Consider the following 19420-nt stretch of genomic DNA (forward strand, 5'->3'; position numbering starts at 1 on the left):
TGTGTGTGTGTGTGGTGTGTGCTGCACACTGCCTTATACAGAGTGATGGTAGGATGGGTGAACTTTGAGTGGAGACCTGAGGGAAGGGAGTGAGCTTCTGGTACTCCCGGATCAAGTTGACTGTACCTGAGAGGCTAGCGTCGCAGGAAGCCAGAGGAGGACAGCAGAGAGCTGGGGCGACCTAGGAGAGGTGTGGCCATACCTGTGGAATTGACATCTCTAGGAATCTCTGGGGTTCTTACTGCAGTGGAAAGCTTGGGTAAGCCGCAGAGGAGAGCTGAGGTATAAGAGAGAGAAAGGCGTGATCAGACATAGTTTGTATAGTTTGTATCTACCTAGAGAAGAAAGGGCTGCGGAGAGGACAGGTGAAAGCAGGAAATGGAAGCAAGAAAGTCGGGGAAGCTGTCAGGAGATACAGATAACTCCAACTGGAATCATCCCTTTAGCCACAGTCTTGATGAGACTCCATCTGTAGCTCATTAATGCAGTTTCCGGAAGAACAGTTTAGGGGTGTGTGAGGCTAATGAGTCTCTTTGCTCCCTTCCACAACACCAGAGCTGAGTATATGTTCTCTGTAAATTTTCACATCCTTGACTCAGAAAGATAGAGCAGGAGGCATGAAAATCAGAATAATTTCATCACTGTACTTAGCTATTTCTGCCAATATGTTTCCAGACGCATGGGAATGTTCCTCTCCCCCAACTCTTGCCTTTCTTTCCATGGTTTGTGTCATTTTGTAGCTGTGTTCAAAATTTAAGAACAGAGGAAAAGCCATATTTCTTTTTGGACTGTAATCAGTTAAAGCCTCGATTATTGGCTTTTGTCATCCCCCACCCCTCATGTCAAGGTAAAGCAACAAAAATATTATCTTAGATTCTTAATACTAGAAGAAAAGCAAAAACAGTTTCATAAAGATTTGTTTAGGGGAATAGTAATTGCTTGTTTTTCACTTGATTCAGTGTCAAGCATTCATGCTATTTTATTTCCTGTTTTCGTTTTTACTTTTCATTTTCTTATTATTTTAGTTCAGAAAGTCTGTTTACATATAGTTTATAAACGCTTTTCAGTCAGTTTGGTTTCTTTCTTCCTCACTTGTGCTTTTAATGACATGTTTTTGCCTCCTCTGATGCTTGGGCAACTGGAATCAGAATCTGCAAAAGGCAGCTCTACCATAATCACTTTGAGTTTAGTAAGGAAGGAGATCTTTACAGGCAACTTTGTTCCTTTTTTCTTAACGGGATTAAGAAGCTGAGCTTTTTAAATTCTTGCATATAACATTGACATTTCCAGGGTGTGTTTGGACCAGGGAGTTCAAAGAGAAGGAATAAAAAAGAAAAGCCAATATGACTTTGTTTTTTACCTTGCTGGAGGAGCTGTTTGTGCAAATCGCCTATAAGCTTATTGACCTGAATCTTTGACTCCTTGTTTTCTCTGGATTTGGCTGGAGTGGAGACACTGATGGAGCCCTGATAGAGCTGATTGAACAGCCCCCAGCTTTGCTTGGCACAGACCTCCTTTCCCTTCTCCTCCACTTCCCCCTCCCTCCACATGACATTATTGTTCCTTGGCAAACCCTCTGTTTTTCTGGATCCAGTACTCCTTTTTTAAAAAATTTATTTTAAAATTATTAAATTTTTCTTGCATAACTCATCCAACCATGCAAAATGGAAAGCAGTTTTTCTTTTTAGAATATAGAAATAGAGGCTATCATGGTGTCCTATTTGTATTTTTATCTTGTAAGATTGGAAAAAGGAAGAAATACCTTACGACATTGTGGTATCACTCTTCTGGCCATATTAAAATCCCGCAACGTATTTTTTATTTGTCAGTTTGATATTTTCCTTAAGCCACAATTATTGGGAAAAAAATGAAGAAGCATTTGAAGGCAATTTGTGCTTTCAGGGGAGTTAGCATTTTCTCATTTTGGGGGAGCCAGAGAGTGTTCAAATTTTGTCCAAGGCTTAGTGTTTTATTTGTAAGAATCAGATCAGGCTTTATCTGTTTACCTCATCTTTGATCCCAGTTATATCATTATGAAAATTTCAATAAAATTAACATGATTGATTTTACAGAATGTTGAAATGAGTCATGATGATATCATTTATATGAATCTTGTATGATAATATATGCTAAGTTTTTGCATGTGATAAACTAAATTCATTGTTTTTTCTGTAAGTAAGCCATTAACAGATCTCCATTGTGCAATCTACTAAAGGCATTTTTTAGATATAGTAAAACTTGATAAATATATAATTACATAATTATAAGTTATGAAAAAATTTAATGTTGTAATACAGCATGTTTTATTCTGCTTCTACCTGACTTTTTATCAAGAGATAGATGTTTGCCTGTTTTGTTTATATCTTTATTTTTTATCAACATCATTATTGTTAACAAAAAAAACTGAGATCAATATAAAGCCATATTTAATCATTTAGAGATGTTGTCTTTTTGATTTTGTTTCTGCAAGTGAAAGACCTATAAAATTTAGTGTAAGTTTGTTGTTCTCTCTATAATGTTGAAACTCAGGAGAAAAGAAAGAATTTATTTAATCTCCTATTATTTTATATATGTAAAACTAGGCATTTGTATATTAGAAGACATCTGAATTATAGATTGACTTTCTCCTTTTATCTAGATATTAAATTAATCACTGATTTTAGCTGAATACTATTAAGGAAAACTGTATTTTAAGTTCTTTTATTGCTGTACTTTCTCAGTGATATTCTGGGTAGAATAAAGAGCCAGTGTTCCTTGAAGGAAGTAGATTTGTTCAAGTAGTAATTATATAAGCAGTTATTCTAAATTAAAAAAGTATTTTTTCAGTTTTATTTTGTTCAAATTAAAAAATATATATATATAAAGCAATGCATGCAGATCTGCACTAGTGTGCCAATCATTTACATCTACTAACTCGATTTATTTTTCTATTCAAAGAAAATTACAAGTACGCATAGAATTAGGGAAGCTTGAGAAGCTAATTTATTTTAATCATATGGAATTAACATGGTTGACAACCTTGAATCCTACTGTTGGTCCCATAATAATTTGAGATAAGATGTTATCATTGTAGAGAAACTGATCTCTTGGAAGTAGCCATGTCTTTTCTGCATTCTATTGCTAAACATCATAAATGATTTAAAAACATTTTCTTGGTTCTCTGTACTAGCATTTTTTAGGTTTAAATCAAGGAAGATTTTCAGAGCTTTTAATCTTCTAATATAAAATTCATAGTTTCTTGTTAGTATGTAAAATTTCTCACAATGTTTTGATTATCATTTGAGAAGCAACAGGCAGTATTAAAGCATTTGCCCTTCCATTGCCTGATGGGATAATCTTTACCTCTGGTAGTGCTAAACGTAGAATGTGTAAAGGGAAATGTGGAAAGCTGCCGTATGATGAATTTAATTACAGTAATATAGTCAGTCAGTTTTTTTGTTGTTCTTAAAAGGTCAAGTAAAAATAAGTGAATGTGTTATACCAATGAAGCAAATACTGATAACGAATGCAGATTGCTGTTTCAGCTTCTTTTAGTAGTTCAATGAGATTCCAGAGATTGACACTGAGACTACATACCAATTATAATAATTATAATAATGGTAATAGCAACTTCCATTTGGTGACTGCTCCTAAAAGTCAGACATCTTGCTGTATATATATCGTTTCTGATCAACTTACTGTCCTGCAGGGTGGATGTTGTTTTCACCTGCAACCTCCAAAGCTTCAGTAACTTGGCCAAAGTCACAAAATTACCAAAGGTTAATACCAAATTCAAACCTAGGTTATGGTAGTTATAAAGATAGAGAGCTATTTTTGTTTTCTGATGTCCATCATTATATAATCCTTATAGAAGGAGATGAGCGCATCAGAAGAAGTCTGGACATGTGAAGTGTTAAACTCACTTTTTTGAGGTATTTTTAACACATTAGATATGATGTGTCAGTCAAGATAAGGATATATGTAAATACAAGAAACTTAAAAATGGTAAATAAATCTTTAGGGGAGTGCTTCAAAGATTTCTATTCTTTTGGTCCTCCTTCAAAGATTCTGTCCATATAAACCAATTTTCAGTAAGTAGAGTTGGCATTTCAGTAAAATGAGAGGGCTATATTGAAAGCTCTTTAGTCTCATTATACGAACTGGCTGATTGTTACTCTGATTTGGTGGCATGAAATAAGCCACAATTTCTCACTGCTTGTTTCTTGTGAAGTTGTTTTCAGGTAATTCAAAAGACTGGGCACAAACCAAAATGTGTGTGCTTGGGCAGAAATCAGTAATAAATAGCAATGATGTTTACTAATCCATCAGAACTATTTGAAAAGGAATTTCAGCCCTGTAAAAATCTTTGCAAACTGAACCCTTTAAAACAGTTTGACCTTAACATAAAATAAGGCCAAATAAAAAGCGGAGAGAGGAAGGAAGAGGAGAAGAGAGCATTGTTTGCAGGGAAAGCTTGGGCCACTGTGAAAACTTTTCACTTTTCTGAAGGAAATGCAGTGCAGCAGATGGTAAGAGTGGAAGTGAGATAAACATAGGAACTGGAAAAATAAGCAATACATTCTAACAGGTTCTGTATCAAAGATCTGGAGAAGTAGAAAGATTAGACAAGAAACTGTTCTGAAACTTGACAGGAGCTGTATCTTACCAAGTCTTAAACGCACATAGCGGAGATGGAAAGTGGAATTGCACAGACAGTAGGCTGTGATTATATTTTTCTGACAGTGAGAAGGGAAGGTCTCTTTAAGGATTATGTTTAAAGATAGAGATTTATCTAGGTGGAAATCTATAGTATAGATGTATAAAACACTTAACTTCTCGACTACCTGTTTAACAATGGGATTTGATGCAGCCTTTGTTCTTGTAGAATTAGAACAAGACACTGTAGTTTGGGCCTTAGATAATCTTTTCTTTTCTTTTTTTTTTTCCAATTCTTTTTATGATCCAGGCTAGTTAACTAATACTGAAATCTATGTTACCTGTTTCTGGTTATGTAAGTGTTGGTATGTGTAAGTGCCTGTAAGTGACCACACGTATACAGAGACAGAAAGGGAAATATATAAAAGAATGTTTTTATTTCTTAAAGATGCAGTCATCTAGTAAAGGAAGGAAAATATATCTAAAAGTGAGAAAAGGGAATGTATGTAAAGAGTAGAGGGAATGTTAAGTTTAGGCTGATTAAGGAAGCATCGTATTCATTCTTAAGCTTCCTATGGCATAGCACGTCATTCCTATATGGAAACTAATTCGCCAGCAAGGATCTGCCTCATTTAAGCCTGTGTTCTGTACTCCTGTATCTTGTCCTAGTGACTGACAGTGAAAGGGAATACCGCAATACAGTAACTCAACAAGAAACAGTTCTATAAAAATATAGTGTTACTGACAATAAGAAAACAGGCTAATATCCTAAGGGAAACCCAATTTTTAGAAAAGAATGATGTTTTCTCTATAATACTGTCAGTCTGTGTTGGGAAACTTTTTAAGGTGCCCCCCGCCCCCAAAATCAGATCATTAGTAAAAGGAATGGATTTTGACAGTTTACGTAAAATGCATACCTTATCTTCACATTTATTGTCAAAATATTAAATCTACTCATATTCACCTTTTAAATTTATTTATCAATTGTTTAGTTAGTTTGATGTGGTATAACATAACTTCAGAATTCCTCATTTCCTTTCTAATTCCTTCCTTTCCTGCACCTAATTTTGTAATTACAACTTTGCATTCTTTTTTTAAGGAGAGGCCTCTCCAATTGAATAAGCTTCAGGCCCCACAAGGCCTGAATCGACCTCTGTTAGTACCTTCAGTAATTATGGGTGATCTCATAGGAGATAGCAATGATCAAGAATGTTGTTTGCTTTCTACTTGCTAACTTTTGAAAAACCTTGAATAAGTTTCCTAAAATGTCTTGGCATTTATAGTAGATATCTGAATTTCAAATCTGCTATCATTCTAGGATAAGTTTCCCCGAGCATAAAGAGTATAAATACACATGGAAACACTGTATTAAAACATTCTTCCGTGTTTCTGAAAATCTAGGCAATGCTCTGGATGCTGTCTCTGTTTTGCCTGTGTTATCGGCAGCCAAGGACCTCTTGCTGGCCCCGAGGGAGGAGATGCTATGGGCAGACCTTGTGGGGAAAGCAGTTTGAATGGATCTCTTGATAACATGGGCTTCCCTGGCGGCTCAGATGGTTAAGAGTCTGCCTGCACTTTGGGAGACCTGGGTTCAGTCCCTGGGTTGGGAAGATCCCCTAGAGAAGGGAACAGCTACCCCCTCCAGCATTCTGGCCTGGAGAATCCCATGGACAGAGGAGCCTGGCAGGCTACAGTCCATGGGTCACAAAGAGTCGGACACAACCGAGAGACTTTGACTTCACTTGAGAACAATCTGGGACCATCCCTAGTTGTGGAAGCTGATTATGGATTTGAGTTTGGAGAAGGCTGATGTTACCTAGAATACTTCCCCACCTCCCCAGATATGAAAACTTCACTAGGATTACATTCAGCTGTAAGAATAGGTTCCTGAAAGTTCCCCAGGACTCTTCCACTTATAATCCATTGCCGAGAATTTATTTTTAACTGAAGGAGTGGCCCACCTCATGAGAAGAGAAGGTGGGAATGTGTTATTCATTATCAGGTGACCACATGCCCACCTGTATGTTCTGTTACTGTGGAGCATTTTCAGCTTCAAAGGGCATTGTTTTTGTCTTTGCTTGATTATTGGGATAATGAATAACTCAAAGCATTGCGGCAGTTATTTCTTACCACACGCATGTTTTTTTCCAATCCAGTAAATATTTATTGAATACCTGCTATATCAGACATTTTGGGCCATGCTGTGATTATCATGTGAGTAAATGCAGGGAAGGTCTTGGCTATTTTGGAATTTACATTCTAGTGAGGAGGCTGACATTAATAAAATAATCACAGAAGTGGTACACGGTGGTTTGAAAGAGTGAGGAAGGTTAAAGTGTTCTTAAGAATGTGACACTTTAGTTGCTATCTAATGCTAAATTAATTATGTAAAAAGAAGTGATAGGGTTCCAAGTAGAGGGGCAGCATGACATGAGACTGGTGAGCATGCAGATTGTGGTGGAACCACAGTGGGACTTCACCCAGGAGAGATATGTATGGGCCAGAGAGATCAGAAAGAACAGTGATCAGAGGGTGAAGGACAGGAAATAATGAGAGGAAGCATAAGACAGGGAGAGAAATGCTTTGAAAATGAAGCATTACAGGCAAATCTGAGCTTCCCATATACATGGTAGAGAGAGAAAATGAAAGAGTAAGATATATATAATTTCAGTGGTCAAGCAGTAGAAAAAAACAGGGTTTATCAGAAGAAATAAATGTTATCCCCTATTTGTGAGCTCTGAGAGTCATTTATCATCATTAGGGTATTTGAACTACTGTTAGATAAAGGGCATTCAGATAGGGACCAAAGTTTTTGTTAGCTGCTGTCCCGCAGTATGCATTCTCCGTTGGTCTTGGCTTTTTGGATGTGTGGCATGAGTCAAGTCTTAATTATAATGAGTAAATTATATTGTGGAGATGGAACACTGTGGTAATGAGTGATTGCTTATGACTCATATTGCTCCATGGATTATGAGAAAGGAGAAGCCTCTCTGGAGTGAATTGTTAAACAGGAAAGAATAAACAATTAGATTGTATGGAAAATGGTATTCAAAGGTCATAAGTTTCTCAAATTGGTTTGATCTTTCTGTGTAGACGAGGTTTACTTGCTAGGGAGACAGTTTTAGAGATTGTGAGCTTGGTTTTACTTGTTGTTGATGATGATGGCGATGGTGATGGTGATGATGGTGATGGTGATGTTGGTCATGATGACGGTGATGATGTTGATGTTGGTGAGGATGATGATTTCCTGAAGGGAATGCTGGGTTTGAAGCTTGAAGACTGAGGCCAGAAAACTGAAAGCTAATGGTTTCTTGATGGCCGAACAACAGAACCCTGAATAGGTCAATTACAGTTCAGAGTATTATCATTTACACACCATCAGGCCTTACTTTCTCTCCTCTTTGGAGCAAGAAATGGCTTAATTTTGTAGACTGCTCCTCTGAATGTAACATAGTAGTTGCAGTGACTTTTCGTTTTAGTTGCAGTGAGGGTTTTGTTGTTATTGTTCCTTTGATTGGTTTGGTTTGAGGGGAAGCAGGGGAAGAGAAAATAAAACTTATTTAAACGTAGATTTTGAAATATGTATTTCAGAAATGTCTCTTAAAGTAAGATGCCTCCTCCACTTGCTTGTAAATTTTCTTGTGAGAAATAACAAGGAGTGAAATTTATTGAATGATACAGTGCTGAGTATTTGCCTTATTTTATCTCATGTGAAAATTTCCCTTATGTTCCAAATCTTAAGTAAACTTAAACTTTTCGCATAGAGGCTGATATTGATGTCAGGAATAAATACTCAGGACTGTAGAAAGAACTTATAAAGCACTGTTCTTTCTTCCTAAGTTATCAATAATTTCAATGTGACTTTTATTTGATATAGTTACCATAAACATTAGTATCTTCAACAATTTTCCCTTACTAACTATAATACAATGCCACAAATATTACAGTAGTCATCTGTTGACTGTAGAGATTGAGTTTCTTTTCAGAATAACAGACCTAGCCCTGGACCATTGTTATCAAACATTTAAGGATTGTTTCCTGATCTGGAGTCTAAAAATTTATAATCAAATAAATGTGGGTTCTGTTTTTTGATCTGTTTGATTCATACTCTGGGGTATGAAAAAGGCTATTTTTAAGTTACAAGGAAATCACATGCATTTAAAAATGTTTGTGTACTGAATATAACTACCCAGAACACAGCAAAATCCTACATTTTCTTATGTATTTATAGTAAGTCAAGGGGAACTTGAGACAGGCATGATTATAGGGATCCACAGAATAATGGATGTACTCTATTCAAACCATTGAAATGTTTAGATTTTATTTTTAGATACTAGCAAAAAAAGGGTAACAATTGAATGTTTTTATTTTTTGTCTCTGGAGATGTAACAGTGTCTGTAATTTGGCAATGTAGAGTTAATTTAACATGACACCTCTGTTTGGATAATCTATAACCAAACAATTGTTTTAAGCCAAACAATATTGTGAGGCTATTAGGCAAAGCAAACACAAACTGAATCTTAAACTTAAATGTCCTCGCCCTTCAATACAAGCTGCAGTTTTCTGTTTTTGACTGTTACAGTCCTTTAACCAAAGCTATCTTGTCTGATGATAAAACCATAAGTGTATGAAGCTCACACATTTTTCATCTCTTTTATGACCTTATCTTTCATGAGCGGCTTCTGTGAAGGTATCCTAACTATAGGAAGCACCTGGAAAACATATGTGATATCTATTCTCTGATAAGCAGTTGTGAACAAGAAAGTAGATCTGTCACTTCTGAACTGTTCATTGTTAAAAAATACTTTGATGATTTAGCTGATTGCAAAATACATTATAGGGATGACTAACAGCTACAGTAACACTCCTAGTAAAGAAAGTTCAATAGTTACATTGTATAAGAATTTCTATAAGAGGTTAATATTGATAGGAACTACATGGATTAAAAGAGCAGGATTGAGAAAGGCTGTTTGCCTGCATGACTGCTTTCAAACACTGCTGCTATTTTCTGCAGAAAAAGTGACTGCCTCAGAACGTGGCAAGTCTTTAATTTCTACAGGAATGTCTAACTTTCAGTGAAAAGATATTTATTTGTGTTTTGAAATGATTTTTGCCTTGCAAATAGACCAATGCTTTTACCACCTTGCCAACAATACCTAATATGGAATCAAAAGACACTGTTTCATGTGTTCTAAAGACTATATTCTAGTGCATTTCCCTGAGTCATTTGTGGCGTGTTTTATCATGCTCAATAACACCTTCAATTTCCTCCTATAGGGCTTTCATTGGTTCTGAGAACTAGACTAAGAAAAATGGAAGGGCCCACAAAATATGTATGATATCTTTTAAAAGAGCAACAAAAGAGTTTAATCTTGCAATGGAAAACCATTAACTGCGTAGCCATAATTTCAGAAATACTGTAGATTTTGTTACCATTTGACATTTATTCCATTTCATCATTTTATGAATTGGTCTCTGGATGTATATAGTGGTTATCCCATTAAATGTGTTTGTGCTTTGCTAAAAATATACTGAAATTTCTATTTAAAAGCATGTGAATAAAGAATTTAGCAAGTAAATGAATGTATATCAAATGGATTTCTAGCTCTTTCTATAATACTCATCCTAGCATCGTTTTCTCTCCCTTTCCTCTTCCTACCAACAAAGCTTTTGAAGCAATATCTGAACAAATTTGTCATTATCTTAGCTATTAATTATTCATGCCATTTTTTCATAAGCTGCTCCAGAGTGCTGCTTTCAAACATATAAGAATCAAAAATGGATAAAAGTTTTTAAAAAAGATGGTCAATGAAGTCATTCCCATTCAAATCAAGAAGAGGCTGAAATTGGGTTAATATCAAAATAAAGTTCTATTTATAAATTTTCCATGAGAATAAATATTGATAGGAAAGAAGCAAGTCTCTATTGTGAAGGGAAAATACTGTTTCTTAAAGTAATTTAGAGATTTCATATTCGATTAAATTATTTTTTAATCATTTCATTTTTCATTAGTAAAAAGATTAAAAATGAATTAGGTGAAAACATTACCATAAAAATGAGAACTGGTTTCCTGAAATAAACTTAAATGATGGAGGGTTTAAAAGTTGAAAAATGTGACATATCTTAGTTATTAAATAGTGCTGAAAGCAATTAATTAGTAAATGTAATGATATTGCAATAGGTTATGCTAAAAAGTATAAAACCAAAATCTAATTTTCTAACTGCACAGTGAACAATGGTTATTGATTAAGCATCTCTGTATAATTTGATTTTAGCAAGTTCTAAGTAAATAGTACACCTAAAATAAAAATGAAGAAACAAGGCTTATATATGATGAGAAAATAACTATCTAATCACATCTTGCTGTCTTTGTTGTTAGACCTCCATTCAGCTATAATATTCTAATGGGTTTGAACTATGGTCTTTGGAATTGGACTGACTTGGAATCAATTTTTGGCTCTGCTACTTAATAGCAGTGTGCTTGGGCATCTTCTCACATATCTGTCTATTGGTTTACTCTTCTGAAATATAGGGATAATAATGCATGGCAGAGTTGTTGATGTGATATGATGTTCATTTAACTAGTTCTGTGTGGTACCTAAGAAATAATAGTGATGTTTAAGTTCCAAACAGAATCTGAACTTTGTGACATGATCTTTCTTTATTCATCTTTATGATTTCAGTATTTGACACATAGCATACATTGAGATAAATATAAATTTAATTCTGACCCATTTTGTTTCCTATATCTAAATATTAATGTATCATTTCATATGATACTCTTATGCTTTTGGTCATTTTTCCCTTTTTGGGTTCTTTAAGAAAACACAAGTAATCAGTCAATGACTTTTATTCTTCTCACTCAGGGTTTATTTTTATTAATGTGATGCGTATTGTACATTTAATCAGTTTCATAAATGGTTTAAAATAATTGTAAAATGTAATTTCTTTAGAGCTGTTAATTGTGTACTATCAGCTATTTCTGAGTGCTTCTTTACTGAATACTTTGCAGTATTTATTTTCAGTTGTTTTCTAATTATATGTGCTGCATAATGAGACAAGTTAGATCAAATTGTTCCATGAATCAGGATTACCAATACTGAGTATTGCTGCAGATGTTGGCCCAAGTTGAAATCTAAGTTCTACAGTTTTGATTTGGCAGTTAAGTGACATTTAATGAAGGCATTTTATTATATGAAATTACTAGATCAATCAAGCCCTTAATAGTTGAATGATAATATTTTCATTCTGAGTGATTTACTAAAGTTCTATGTGTATCAAATGTCTGCTGAGATTTGTAGTCATCCTGCCATCTTTTTTTCCTAGTAGTTACTGATGAAAATGATCATGGGTAAATTTGGCCCATACTGAATGAGGGAAAGGACTTCATTCAATCAACCATCAAACAGGAGGAATATTTTTTGATTTGTCTCCTGTTAGCATCTTAAAACTCTGTCTGGGTCCTATTTTTGCATCCCTGAAATGTCTTTAGTTTTACCACCTTCAAGCTGCCATTTTTCCTGCACAATAACTTAGCTACTATAATCTTTTTCTGGGGGGGAAATGGTTCTCATTTTTAATCTGAAAAAAAAAAAAATGTTTTTAAACATGGAGCCCCTGGACGTGAAACCTACAGAGTTCAGATTCATTTAAGATTATGCCTCCAAATTTCAGATATTTTATTGGTGTGTTTCTCTGGGAAGCTTCCACGACACCAAGTTTTCATTAAATGTCATGCCTCTGTGCTTCTGTCACCATGAGATCATTAATCGCATGAGGTTACAGCCTGTACATTTGTCTCTGTCCTGATCTACAGGTTGTATGAGAGAAGGAACCATCTTTGTGTTATATTCTTAGTGCTCAGAGACTCAAAAATAGTCTTTTAATCAGTTAACTAAGAATGCTTTATATCACTTCTATCTAATAAAGACAGACATCCATAGATCTAAGTCAATTCTTTTAACTTCTAAGTGTTGTGGTTACTCTTCAATATATTCTTTCACACATACATGTTTCTCACTGTGTTTCTGAATACTTTTCCTTCCAAATATGTAATTTGCCAAATACAATATTTTAGAGTAGACTTAATTTCAGTCTCACAAAAAATTGGGTGAAGGGATGTCTGGGATGTGAGTTAGATTGTTATTACAGATTGAGTGAGGGAAAACTCAAGGACCACAGGTCTGACAAAGTGTGTTCATAGAAAATAAATATGTGTTCATTACTGTATTTGTGTTACATGATCATGTCAGTTTCCCGATGCTTCTCCATCTTCAACAGGAAGGTAGAACTTCAAAATTAATTAGAAGATTCTCCATGGTCAGTGTCATTTCATGCTTTTGATCTCTGAGTTTCGATATTTTATATGATCTCATTTGGGATTATTCATGGACTGCCCTGGTTATTTTTGTCAGTGGCTACCTCTCTTATGCATGAGGCATGTCTCCTTATCTAGATTATATGGTTCTTAAGAGAAAGTTTTTTTTTGTTTTGTTTTTCATATATTTTGTTGCATCTTCAAATATATGCCTTCTCAATGTTAATTACTGATTGAATTTTGCATAGCACAGTGTTTTCAACAAGTAAAATATAGCAGTAAAATTCAGGAAGATTTACTTCTCTCTGTGTATGTAGAATGATATAAATTATAACTGAATATAATACTTAACTTGCCCAAGTAGTTCTGATGGAAATTTTACTCTCTGTTCTCTGGGTCCTTGGATGTGTGATTTTTAACAGTGTAGACTCATGTTTACTTGTTTATCCATTTCTCTGTGACTAAAATTCAACTGTTTTAAGGTGTACATGTCCTTTCTTCAACTAGTGGGATGGGGAGGGGGTAGGGAGGCAAGAAAGGATGTTTTGGAAAGAATGCCAAGCTGATAGGAGATTCAAATTTAACCCCTAACCTTTTACAAACGGATTTGGGTGGTCTACATGATGCCTCTCTGTGCTCCCCCATAACCCTACTGTACTGCTTGTTAGGGAAAGGAGATGGCTGGGAAGGACTTATTGCTGAAGCCAGAGAACTCTTAGGGGAGATGCCTTATGTGGAAATAGATGTTGTAGCTCTAAGACTGTAGATAAGTCGCCCTATCTGTACATCAACTTCCTGATGGGTAAATTTGTCTCATTTGGGCTACATGTTCTCCAGAGTCCTCTGTGATGCTCACATCCCTGTTTCAAGATCACAAAATATGAGGAAAATGCTTAGAAGGCATGGATGTTGTTTAAAATATATAGGTTGATGCTGTACTCTTCACTGTTGGTGGAGGGGGACATTTTCCTTTGGAGACTCACTGTTGGTGGAGGGGGACATTTTCCTTTGGAGACTCCTCGGCATCAGTGCCTGGAGTTAAACTTCCATTCAGTCTGTGGAAGAGCAAGGAAAAGGTCACTCACCTAGGTGGTAGATTCTACTGTGAATTATAGTCCCCATGAAAAATAGAGTGTCAGTAAAGTCAGTATCAGTTCATTTCAATTGCTCAGTTGTGTCCAATTCTTTACGACCCCATGGACTGCAGCAGCCAGACTTGCCTGTCCATCACCAACTCCTGGAGCTTGCTCAAACACATGTCCATCGAGTTGGTGATGCCATCCTACCATCTCATTCTCTGTCGTCCCCTTCTCCTCCCGCCTTCAATCTTTCCTAGCATCAGGGTCTTTTTGAGTGAGTCAGTTCTTTGCATCAGGTGGCCAAAGTATTATTGGAGCTCAACTTCAGTATCAGCCCTTCCAATGAATATTCAGGACTGATTTCCTTTACGAATGATCTGGTTTGATCTCCTTGCAGTCCAAGGGACTCTCAAGAGTCTTCTCCAATATCACAGTTCAAAAGCATCAGTTCTTCAGCACTCAGCTTTCCCTAAACTGGGTTGGGCATCCTGGTTGCACTACAGAAGTTTTGGTGGTACAGGATATTGTTTTAAGTGACACTGACTTGGTTGGTAACAAAGTTTTCTGGTTTCTTAAATTCTTCCAACATACTAAAGGGCCATAGAGCCTCCTCATGTGTATAGGCTGAGAACCAGTCCTATTTGTGTCTGAGAAGTGAGAGCTGATCTCTAACCCTCATCTCCCAGTTGGTTGGTGCATCTGTGTCCTATGTGACCTACGGAACACAGCAGATTCAAACTGTTAGCTTACTACTGAGCCTTTGCACATACATTTCTTATGGCTCTTGGACCATGTCTGCACTCTATTTATGAACTTGCTCTCTATAATGAGTTTTATGCTCCTTTCAAAAAGGTATTTTTCCATATATATCCTACTGTGCCTACCATAGTTCCTTAAACCTGGTAGATGCTCAATAAACATTTTCTTGAGAGGATTTCATTTTGATAATCCAGAAAAGAAGAGATAATTCACTTTTCAAAGAGCCTTCAGTTCCAGGCAAGAGTTTGGTGGTATGGGTATGTGTTTTATTCTTTGTTACCCACCAGAGGCAGCACTTCTGTATTAGGGCAATTAAGTTCAGCAAAGCTGTCACTGGATTTCTACATTGTATTTCTTTACTTTTATTCTACTTTTTAAATGATTTATTTTTGTGAAGCTATATATAAAAGTAAATGTAAAATTTATGGAGTTTAAACTTCAAAACTAGTATTAACATCATACTACTGCCATTATAATAATGTTTCCTGAAAATTTTTTATTTTCTAGGTTACTGTGAAAGATTTTAAAAATTCAATGTATAATTTATAACAATATAAATATTTAAGTACTATTAATATTAGTGATTTAACAACTGTGTGAAAAATAGTTATTGAATGCTTCAAAGGGCAAGCAATTTGACTTTAAAAATTTAGCATTATTAGATTCAAGGTTTAGTTTCCCTGTTTTTAATTTATATTCTTTTCTTTTTTGTCATCACATCACATTTCCTTGTTATTCTGTTTTCTGATTTCTGTTATCCTTATAAATAGGAATGCTTAATATTATTGTTTGCACTGTATTAAAGTCAGTTATTTTCCTTTAAAGCAGCAGTACTTTGTTACAGTATCATTTAAAATGAAGGGACTTACAAAATTAGACTTTTTGCTTTTAAAATGTGGTTATGTTAGTATGTTTCTCATTCTTTGCCATAAGTATATTTTGCTCAAAGTATATTACATTGTTTTTATTTTTTATGTGAAATGAAGGCTTGATTTTGCAAACCAGCTGTACTTATTCAAGAACAAGTATAGGTTTATAGCTTCCTACATTGTGAAGACTTGTGTGACTGGCTCATCTTATATGATGATCATTCAATTATGACCTTTTTATACCCATTTTTTAAAATAAATACAAACAAGTTTTAGTAAACTTAATGATGGAGAAAAATAAAATCTTCAAAATAACTCACTTTCAACCCAAACACAAATATGTCTTCTCTGCTGCATCTTGCCTTTATAAAAATGTAATTTGGAAGTAAGCAAGTTACAGTTTTCTGTATTGAAAGCAGTATAAAGAATACATACGGATTTTCATTTTCCTCTTCTGTCTAATACTAAGAATTCCAAATGAAAAATTTTATGGAAATGTCTTTAGTATTTATAGCAGTTTATTTATTTATGACTAATGTTGATTTTATTATAAAGCCATAATAGTTATCAAAATGATTAATCATAGACCTGTGTTCAGTATAATGACCATGTATGTAACAATTATATAATTAGACATATGCTAAGGACATCCCTGTAGGAGGACTTGAAGGTCAAATAGAGGGCTTTAATCATGTCTCCTTCTCTCTGTATGTTGGTGTTTTCCAGGTGATGATGAAGGAGTCCAGGAGACAGCAGAATCAGATGGGGACGCGCAGTCAGAGAAGCCAGGGCAACCTGCAGTTGAGACAGATGACTGGGATGGACCAGGTAGGACAAAAATGGAAAATCAACCGTCTGTTGCTACTATCCACTTTTTTTCCCCTTGAATTTGAATTAAATAATAAAACTCTTACACTCTCATCTCTGAGTTTAAAAAATATGTGTGTATATTTGTTACACAGAAGGCTGAATAAATAACATCATTTAAAGAAGATTTTATCTTTGGTAAACTATAAAATCCATTGTTACCTCTACTTGAAGTTTTCATCTTTGTTTTCTTTCATATTGATGTAAGAATTTAGTCAATTCTACTTGCATTTTCTTTGAACAGATACTTTATGCCATATCCATTCTTTAAACTGGGCATACTTTTAAAGCTTCAAACAATAACAGTACTCCAAAGAAATTCATTTAATCATGTTGTGAGTTATAGATTCAGTCACAATATGTGTTTAGAAGTTTAGAAAATATTAACAGATACTCCCCTTTGATTCAAGGTTTTGGTAACATTTTCACTTTTATAAATGAAAAATAAATTCAGTTTTAGAGACCTTGATATTTAATTATTTCAAGAAAAAGAAAAACTAACTTAAAATACTCTAAAACACCAACATCATTTTATAAAAGTATATAGTTATAAGAATGCTGTGGATAAAAAAACCTTTATGCCAACTTTATTTGGTGCCAACTAATTTGCAGTTTATGGTATATTTATAAATGGAGACTATTATGTCATAGGGCTTAAGGATATACACGAGTTTTAGCCATAATTTCCAAAGCAGTAACATTTTTCATTAAGAAAGATCCCTATATTTCAATCACATTTTCACCCTTGCATGACTTTGCAAATTGCTCTCTCTTGTGCATGAAGAAGAGAGGAACTCCAGGGGTAATTTTCTGAAACCAGCAGCTGGAAAATGCAAACAAAAATGAAGATACAGTATATCTGATTATTATGATGTCATTTCTAATGTTATTTATGACATATCCAAATGTTTGTGTTATGTATACTATAGCATAGTGTTACACAAGATTTTGGATCAAAACGTATTATATTTAAAGTACTATAGTACCAAATTTTAAGCATTTGAAAGAAAATGTGGACATCTGGCATTTTCACCTTATCACATAATACTTCTGTCTCAATATAGGTAAGAATTCCCTTGATTAAAAAAAATAAGAAAAAAACTTTGGAAAAAAGATTTTGTCCTTGGAGATTACATTTAATTTTAAAAAGGTGGTCAACTTTATGTTGTATGGTTGTTCATTCATGGGATTAGGTATGTATCGGCTACTTAGAAGACTTTTTACATTTAGATTAAATGGCCTTTCTGATATGCCTACCTGCAAAGGGTACATTCCGGATTCTCTCAAAGGGGCAAACTTGGAGGAGGCTGGTTTTCCTCCTCGCTCAAGTCTGGGGCCCACAGTGTTCCCAGTGACTTGGAAGTATGTAAGCGAATTTCAAAGGGGTAGTGAATTATTAATCACTTACTGAACACCCAATGGTACCTTTTTCAGGAATGTTTTCCAGAAATAAAGTCATATGCTAGGTAAAAAAGGAGGGGAGCAAGGGTAAAGCATGATAAGATTTTTCACATTTGAATTATTTAATGTACTTAATGTATCTGGTTTTATTCAGTTGATATCAGTGAAAATGTATATACTCTTTCTGTGGCACATTTGAATATGCAAAAACTTCAAAGGAAAAATGTGCACCTCTAAGCAGGTATACCTAGAGGAAATCCATCGTTTGTATGTCATAAAATCAGTAACACATTTTCCCCTATAAGTGTTCTGAAAAATAAAGGGGAGTTTATTATTTTGACATCCTCTGATTAATGAAGTTGATTCATAACAAAAGATTGCCTATTGGACATGTATCTTTTAAGGTATAGCATTCATTGCTTTCCTCCAATCGGGAGAAACTATACAGGATGTTTCTGGACTCTTCCTTTTGCATGAATAGTGATTACATCAGCCATGCTCACGCTCAGTCGTTCAGTCATGTCTTGACTCGGCAACCCCTTGGACCATAGCCCGCCAGGCTCCTCTGTCCATGGGATTCTCAAGGCAAGAATACTGGAGTGGGTTGCCGTTTCCTCCTCCAGGGGATCTTCCCAACTCACGGATAGAATCCACGTCTCCTGCATTGCAGGTGGATTCTTTTTACTGCTGTGCTCTGGGGAAGCCTAATTACATCAATATTTTTACCCAAATTTTTGTTTTTCAGAAAAATCATTGGTATTTCATTACTGTATTAAGGAGAGGAAGTTTTCGAGGTTTCCATACATGTTAGAAAATGAGCTCTGGATTCTAAAGGTTTAGGTTCAAATTCTGGATTTGCTGCTCACTTGCTGAATAATTTTTGGCAAATTGCTTAATCTCTCTGTGCCATTATTCTGATTTGTTAAAATGTGGAAAGTGATATTAATGCCTCTTAAAGCTTTTGTGAGAATTAAACCAAACTGTGCACATAAAGTGCTAATGATCATTATTATGGCTTTGACGTTGTTGAAACTTGAAGCAGAACCTTTAAAAATTCTTTTTGGCATTTTTTTAAAGTTCAGTAGTATGTCTGATACAAGGGCAAGCTTTTGTAATGCTAAGCATATAGTTTTGAATTTAGCCATAAATTGTCAGTTAAGACATGAGGTGATGAGTCAGGTATGAGTTCAAGGTCTTCTAACTTTAAGAGGACCTCCCACCCAGTTCAGACAGTCACCCTCAGACTAACAGAATAGAACTAGAAATAGAATAGAATAGAAATAGAATATTTCTCTAAAAATAGAACAGAATCTAAGGACAAGGAAATTATCTAAAGAATTTGAGGCACAGAGCTGACATCATTTAAGATGGATCAGTATTTACCTTATTTTTAAAGTTTGACTGAAGACAACGCCACAACTTTTCTTGATAGCTTAATTCCATAATGAATCACCTTCTATCTAAAATGTTCTATTTGTATCAAATACAGATTC

At 34.9% G+C, this 19420-nt stretch overlaps 1 protein-coding gene across 1 annotated transcript in view; it reads left to right on the forward strand.

Annotated features, from left to right (window-relative positions):
* ZFPM2 (zinc finger protein, FOG family member 2) overlaps positions 1–19420 on the forward strand; it is a 499657-nt gene that overhangs the window by 105272 nt on the left and 374965 nt on the right. Inside the window, exon 3 of the mRNA XM_065902735.1 lies at positions 16386–16487. Coding sequence (XP_065758807.1) covers positions 16386–16487 — 102 coding nt within the window. The remainder of the gene's footprint in view (positions 1–16385; positions 16488–19420) is intronic.

This window comes from Muntiacus reevesi, chromosome 12, assembly GCF_963930625.1.
Source record: "Muntiacus reevesi chromosome 12, mMunRee1.1, whole genome shotgun sequence".
NCBI classification, from domain to species: Eukaryota; Metazoa; Chordata; class Mammalia; order Artiodactyla; family Cervidae; genus Muntiacus; species Muntiacus reevesi.